General features: G+C 37.0%; 1 protein-coding gene across 2 annotated transcripts; it reads right to left on the reverse strand.

The window, feature by feature from the left end:
* Positions 1–909: 909 nt before the first annotated feature.
* LOC105123607 (protein phosphatase 2C 70) lies at positions 910–7,255 on the reverse strand. Of its 2 annotated transcripts, none has more exons than XM_011023276.1 (13): positions 6,964–7,255; positions 5,606–5,789; positions 5,316–5,502; positions 5,094–5,274; positions 4,839–4,997; positions 4,132–4,275; positions 3,933–3,994; positions 3,358–3,493; positions 2,207–2,301; positions 1,684–1,799; positions 1,467–1,596; positions 1,308–1,362; positions 910–1,202 (listed from the first exon to the last, which is right to left on the reverse strand). In XM_011023276.1, the coding sequence occupies exons 1-13, from the start codon at positions 7,108–7,110 to the stop codon at positions 1,044–1,046; spliced, it is 1,755 nt and encodes a 584-aa protein (XP_011021578.1). In that variant the 5' UTR covers positions 7,111–7,255; the 3' UTR covers positions 910–1,043. The 2 variants fall into 2 exon arrangements, with proteins under 2 accessions (XP_011021578.1, XP_011021577.1); XM_011023275.1 differs by having other exon boundaries at positions 5,094–5,266; positions 5,356–5,502; positions 6,964–7,254.
* Between the last annotated feature and the right edge of the window lie 296 nt (positions 7,256–7,551).

Below are 7,551 nucleotides of genomic sequence, written 5' to 3' on the forward strand. Positions count from 1 at the left end.
CCGGCTGTGCCACTAACGTCACCCTCCGATATCACATTCACATTCTTCGCTTTTATTTTTTCCTACAAACACCAACGAAACCAATTTCAGCCACGTTTGACGAACAGAGAGCGACTCTTTGTCGCAATACAAAGTCACCCTTTCTGCGCATCTCAAATCACTTCTACTCATTGCACTTCCTTGGATGGTCCGACTTTGACTGGTCCCGTGGACACGCACGGTTCATGTTCTGCTCACCTCTCTGGAAAAAAGACACTGTCATGGTAGGAAACGGTGACCAAAAAATCAGAGAAGAGGGCCTTTCCCGTAAGGTTAATCAATCTTCTTGTTGCACGTTCCATCGTGGATCAGACAACAGCAATGCCAAAAGTCAATGCTCCTCGAGTTACGCTCGGATTAGAGTCACGTGCCCTGATTACATGATGTTACATGGCTTTCGAAATTCTAGGGTATTTTTCCTTTCTAGCACGTGTTAGAAAATTTTGAAGAAACAGCACACGGAAAATGATCTTAGAATTTTTTTTTTTTTGGAAACTTCACAATTCAGGAAATACTTATTCAAGAACTGCTATATTTTAATTTTAACAAAAAAAAAACTAAGAAAGATAAAAAAAAAAATTAAAGATAAAAAAGACCCTAGAGTCCCTAAATTTCTTCTTTCATTATTCTTGAAAAAAAAATTCAAAATTCTTTTCAAACATTACACTCAGAAAACCAGCTATGGCAAACTCCAACATCCTCGCAAAGCCACAGAAATTGGTCCTTAGCGGTTAGAGCAGAGGCGGATCCATGTATGTTACCTAAGCTAATTTGGGTCGAGACTCTGTTACTGTTAGTTTATTCCCAAAGTGATGAGACCAGCGTGTTTATAGCCTGTTGTGCACCCACTTAAAGCCGAGAAGCTAAAAATTTGCTAAACACATATTATCTCGATGCATGTACCAATCTGACGGGAAACAGTGTGTATAGATGGAGACTACAGCTCAAAGAAAAACGACTCAAGGGCAAAAAAATTAAATGTACACTAAAACTTGTAATTTACATTAAGAATCAACTTTACAGGATATTCTATATTTTCTGTCGAAGTCCAAGAAAACTATAGAGGTGTTATCCTCTGTTCGCAATGTTTTTGCCTCGGTCAACAAGATACTTGCAACCTTCTCGGCTACATTCTCTCCACCTGCAGAGTACCTCTGCTTTGCCTGCATAGATGAAAAAAATGCAAAATGTCATTAGAATATAAAAATTTCCACAAACTCATAAGTAACATGTATCATGTTAGAATGAGAAGATGCAAGGAGGCTAACCTGCATGGCGAGCTGGACAGCCTTCTTTAAACTGATAACATCCCAAAAGCCATCGCTGCAATTTTTTAAGGATCCAGATTCACAATTCCAGTAAATATATATATCAATAAACAGAATTTGTATAGACAACAAAATTTTCAAGTTCCGTTCAGAAATCACCTCGCCAATAGTGCAAAAGCACTGCTCGCTTGCTTAACATGTACAGTTTCACTTATATAAGGCTCTGAACTAAAGCGGGGGTCTTGCTGTTTCATAAATTTGTCACCAAGCATCCGAGCAAGGTTCAAGCCTGAACAAGGAAAAATAAAAAAATAAGGGTGAGTTATTATCTACACAACGATATGAAACATGTCATAAAATGTCACCCATTACTTACCATAAAGCCGTGTTTCTCCATCCCTCAATGGTTCTCCAGTTTCATTAAGTCGAAGTCTTTCAGAGTAACTACTTACTCTGTGATCTTCTGTCATCTTAATCTGCCTCCCATCAACACTGAAAATATGGTATTAAAGATGCAGTTATGATAGCAAAAAATAAAGTTTTTTTGTTTTTCATGTTATATTTAGAAATCCATAACTTTTGGTATGTCCTAAACCAGATTGGTATGGCTTCATGTTAACAGCAGCCAATATGATATAAGGGTGGTCCCTTTCGAAAGGTGAGTGCTCTGTGTCAGAGTTAAAAGCTTTTCAAGGAAAATTGATACTCCTGATAAGCTTTTTTTAGGATGACTGTTAAACAAGGACCACTATTTGATAGCTTATCAAGGCCTGATTATGAGTTGTAAGATTCCATTTTCATATTGATTTATGTTAGAATTGAAGCATTCTACAGCTTTTTTGGGATTTTGATTTTTGTGGGCACTCTTCAAATTACAAAATGAGAGTATAAAAACATACTTCATAATGCAAGCTGCATCTCCAACATTTGCACATTGTGCAAAGAAATTTTCATCACTATCAGCCCAAACCAGAAGCAATGTTGCAGCACAACCCTGCAGGGAATTGGCCATTATAATACACAAGATGATAATCTTTTAAATTTTTGTTGCACAAAAAAGGTTCAAAAGTAGGTAATAAAATCATTTCACAGTGGTGACAGTAAACAATCTACAATTTCACCACTCTTCTCTTAACTTGAATCAGGAAACGATACAAATTAAACTAGAAAATCAACAGGTTAACAAGACTTAAATCCACTTAAGTGCAATGTTGCTCTGAATTCAACCAGCCATGCTTTCCAAATACAAGAATAAAGAAGAGAAAGTGCCTTCTTATAAAAATTAGTAACATAATTTGTTCAATCCCCCTTTCATTTCTATTAAAAAAAGTGTGCAAGCGCATCAACACCAAGGACCTGAGGTGCTTCATTGATCCAAGCTATCTTTGAACAAAACAACCCGGTAATGATCTTTCGACAATCCACAAAATGCTCATATTCTAACAACTAGCCGGTTCATTTAAGAGTTAAAACAACACATTGCCCAAATATGACCTTCCACAAAACAGGTACATGACAATAAGAAACCAGTTACGGTTTCATCAGTAAGCAGATATGAATGTGTTAGAAGTTCTAGCTGATTTCTACATCTGCTCTCCTGCACCAGGTAATAAACCAAGATACAGCGAGAGGAGCAATAGTGAGTGTCTAGACATAACCCATACTGCTAGTCTGCAATTTGATCCCAAAACATCATGTATCATAAAATAGTATTTGCGATGCATTGCTTACCAACTGGTCATCCACTAGCCTCTGATTAGCCTACTTCATTTAGTTACTTATTATTATGCAGGGACACCTACATAGTGGTTGTGAACAACTAAGGCAGCTGTTTGAAAATCCAAAAACCAGCCATCCTGTATCACAAAGGCAGTGTGGTATAGCTCAAGTCACCTAATGGGGTTAATTTGCAATTGGAGTGGACTTGTTTCGATCTTCCTCAACCATCCCAAACAATTTTTGGATGCAAACATAAAAAGCATTTTAATTAAGACTTTAAGAAATCACAATCAGTAGATACAAACAAAACAACAAAAGTCAGGGGAAAAACCTCGTAATAGTTATTCATATCAGCTTCAGTTTGAGAAAATGCAACTCTAAGAACGTCTGAGGCATCACATTGCAATAAAACCCTCTCCCTTACAAGAGAATCTGACAGAATACTGGCAACCTTCTCAGGAAGCATTCTGGAAAAAAAAAAACATAATGAAAAAGTAATTACTAAATTACCAAAAAGGTATGATAAGCAGCCAATTCATCATACAAATGCAGAATCAGGGGATAAAATAGACAAGGATAACAAAGATTGGACTCATGAGTAGTGAATAAGGGAGAAAGAAGAGAAAGAAAACCACAGGATATTAGATGCAATAGAAACGAGGTTTCTCTTAGAGCATATTCCTTAAACTAGAAACGCGGTTTCTCTTAGAGCATATTCCTTAAACCAGTGAACATCAAATGACAATCTCAACCAGCCACCTTCTTGGACAAGAACAACAGATAAAATGTGCAAGTGGGCGAGGTAGTTTGCTTTCAGACTTTCACAGTTAGAGGTGACAATAGGAAAATGATCTTGGTTTCATCTACATCAAGGCAACATGTTAAAACTGAAATGAGAACACTAACTTGCTGGCAGATTTCGCAGCAGCTACTCCACCATGTCCATCACAGATACCAAATACTCCAAACTGCAAGGTGGGGCATTTAGATCCTTTAACTTTCATGACAAAATACAAATACATCCCTTCTCCCCACAAAAAAAAAAAAGGCAAGCATTAAAATGTTGCTTCACATGCAAGATCAAAAAAAATTTAAAAAAAAAAACCTGGGGAATGCCAGGAACGGGCCATTGGTAATAGCACACATCTTCCATGGCAAGCTTCTTTCCTCCTCGTCGCAAAGCCATGGGATCTGATGCCATGCCCACGCTGAAGGGTGTTTGGCTCTGAAATTTAGAGGTCACATGAACCTGACACAGAGAAGATATCTTTACAGTTAGAGAATATGCAGCAAGAACTGTTCTTTCAACACAAAACAGGCTACATATATTTGTAGTTCCTCAAGATTTCAGGTTCATATCACATCCATCACCAGAAAAGAAATCATGAAAAACATAAATGAAGCAGCCACTGCAATACATACAGCAATGAAGCAGTGGGGACTACAGAAATTGTTGAAGTTATCGTGTGGCTTCATGTATGCTTTGTTTTGGAAACTGGTGATAGTTATGTAAGAGCATAATCTAATAGTCGGGTAGAAGTGGGGAGTTTGGAAATGGTGTGTAAAATTTGGAATTTCATTTTCTTCTCTAGTCAGAAAAATTATGGAATTTCAATAGCAAGATTTTTAAATCCAATCAAGTTGGGTAAAGTTATGGTGTCTAGAGAAATCACAAGGGATGTAAGTGTTATGAATTCATGATTCTAAAATAAAATTCAGTTATTCATGCATAAATTTAACTATTCAATCTGCATCATATCACAGATGCTTAAATGCTAATATGCAACTTGATAAACAAGCAGGTTGGCTTACATGAACATTTGAGGTTGTGCCAAGCGTTATTATATCTCCATTTGAAAGCTCAACAGGATCACCCCAAAGTCTACTTCCAGAATCAGGATGGCTAATCAACTGAGAATTCAAAAGCGTTCCATTTAGGCTACCCATGTCCACCAATTCCCATTTATTTTTCTGAAAACCCAAAAGGAAGTCTACGATAAGCAGTTTGCCACATGCAAAGCACAGACCCAAACTAAAATCAAAGTGGAATCATTATCAAGAAATTACATCCGCATTCCAGTTGATCATTGCATGCTTCCCTGACACCTCTGAGTCCTTCAGTAGCAAGTCACTGGAAACTCTCCCAAGGGTCAGTGGAAGCCTTGAGGCACTTATTGACTGTACAGAGCAACAGAGCCCGCGAGAAGGACCGGAGATGACTTCCAGAGAGAGACAACTTCCTGCATTTCTAACAGAAAAAATATGATAACATGTTTTTCACATTTGGACAAACAAAGGAACATATCAAGAAGTAAATCATTTTCCAAACCACATTTCAAATTAGGACTCTGATCTTCCTGTCTAGCACGATTTTGCACTTCAGCTAAGGGCTCTGTCAATGAAGGGCACCTGAGGGTTTGGCCAGCTGAAAGCTCCTCTATCTGGTCTGAAACTACATCTAAAACAATGCTATCACCTGGAGTAGTAGAGAATAAAATTTAAGCCCTAGAGAATAGAAGAAAAAATAAATAAGCACATGAATTAATATAAAGGAACAGGAATCACACCATAAAACATACCTTGGTTCAACTGGGGAGACGCAGAAGGAAGCCTCTGCTTACATACAAGTTCACTAGTCCAAGGTGAGTGCGGTAGCCCTTCATTTTGACTATATGCTCCCTCTAGATCATTACTTGTTAATTCATTGCCTTGATCAAGTGCACTTGCATCATCTAAGACAAGGGGCCTCTCTAACTCGCCAACCTAAAAAATGGAGATGTTTCGAGGCATGAGCAGAGCCAATCAGAAAGTGAGATGCATGATGGTATGCATGCAGTAAGCACAAGATTTTAGTATTGGTGCAATAATATTGACTGAAATATATACATATTTCACCAGCCTTAGTGCATTGATACTATGTGCGTAGAAATCAACATATGGACAATTCCAAGTACATCATTTTTCAGTGTTCGAAGAAAAGCCCTGACTCTCATATTTGCGATGAGCACAAACAAGGATAAGATAAACTTGTTAGATCTAAAATATTTAAAATGTATTATAAGTGAAAAGGTTTCCTATACATACCTCATTGTATACAGATTCAATACAGATATGATTACCTTAAACAAGTTGTTTACTCAGCTACTTGATAAAAAATGTCCCGAAACATAAAGTTTGATGCCCCACAAGGTAAAAATTTAATACCGCGCTCATCACATTCACACTCTATCAGCTAAAGTAAAATGCAATAACAATAGATATCAGCAAGTTTATGTAAGATTATGAGACCGTAACAATTATAATCCTTCTTCCCACAAAGATCACCTCCACACAAGCAAACAAATGCAACCGTTACTAAAATTAACAAGCTCATTCATAAAACACTATATATAAGTAACACTGATATGAAATCGATCAAATCCCATTTATTTAAGCAGTATTTAAAATCATCGTCCGAGAAATAGTGAAAATATATAATGGTCATGACAAATAAATGCTTGCTGTATTCGCTGCCTGAAACACAATCAACTAACTGATAGGACAGTGGACGGATTGCTCAACCGCCAATTGACCAGATCCTACTCAAACTAATGGACAATCTTTAAACAAATGAATATAGACAAGCAAGCACAAGTTCCAGCGTCCATCAAACCCCTGATTCTTACGAAGAGTCTCGTGAGACCAAATATTAGCCAGCATCACTAACAAAAAATAAACCTCGATAAAACTAAAACCCTCCGCACTGGTTTCTATTTTCGTTCTCGAATCCTTACAAAAAATGATCTAGCAATAAACAAAAGTAAGGTCGAGTCGACCCAAACAAAACCCCTACGACTTCCCACCAACCAAACCGGACACCACATTTATGGTAGAAAGGAAAAACCTAAGCAAACGAAGAAGCAAAAATAGAATTAGATTATAGATGTTGTTGTTGTACCTTGAGAGTGCGAGAAGGAGAAGAAAGGGACGTGAAGAAACGCCATGGTTTACAGGCGATGAGGATAAGGAGAATGATCAGAAACAGCATAAGGAGAGGAAGAAAGACACCGGCAGTGCTCCCTTGTAACATCATCGCCATACTCATGTCTCTCTCTCTTGTCTCTCTAGACAGGATTAGAGATTGGACTCCTGATTTGCGAGAACCCCGCTTTGAAATGGTCGCACTTTCACACGCTCCCCTTCTAATTTATTTATTCATTTATTTAATTCATTGTTTTTTTACTAGCATATGCTATATGGTAGTGCGAGTGGCATTTTCTTTCTTTCTTTTTTCCCCTAGCGTCTATGCAAACATATGCCGTATAACTTATTGAGGAGTCTATGTTCTGAGCACCCTTTTGTATTGCGTTTTAAATAGAGTTGAATAAATTTTGAATTTTTTTTATTTAAAATTAATATTTTTTATTTTTTAAATTTATTTTTAAATAAAAATAAATCATTTCTATACTTTCAAACATTTTCTACATCTCTAAAAATAGTTTTTTTAGAGATGAAATGAACCGGTATGTATCATTTTAAAAAAATT

Source organism: Populus euphratica, unplaced genomic scaffold (genome assembly GCF_000495115.2).
Source record: "Populus euphratica unplaced genomic scaffold, PopEup_1.0 scaffold9.1, whole genome shotgun sequence".
NCBI classification, from domain to species: domain Eukaryota; kingdom Viridiplantae; phylum Streptophyta; class Magnoliopsida; order Malpighiales; family Salicaceae; genus Populus; species Populus euphratica.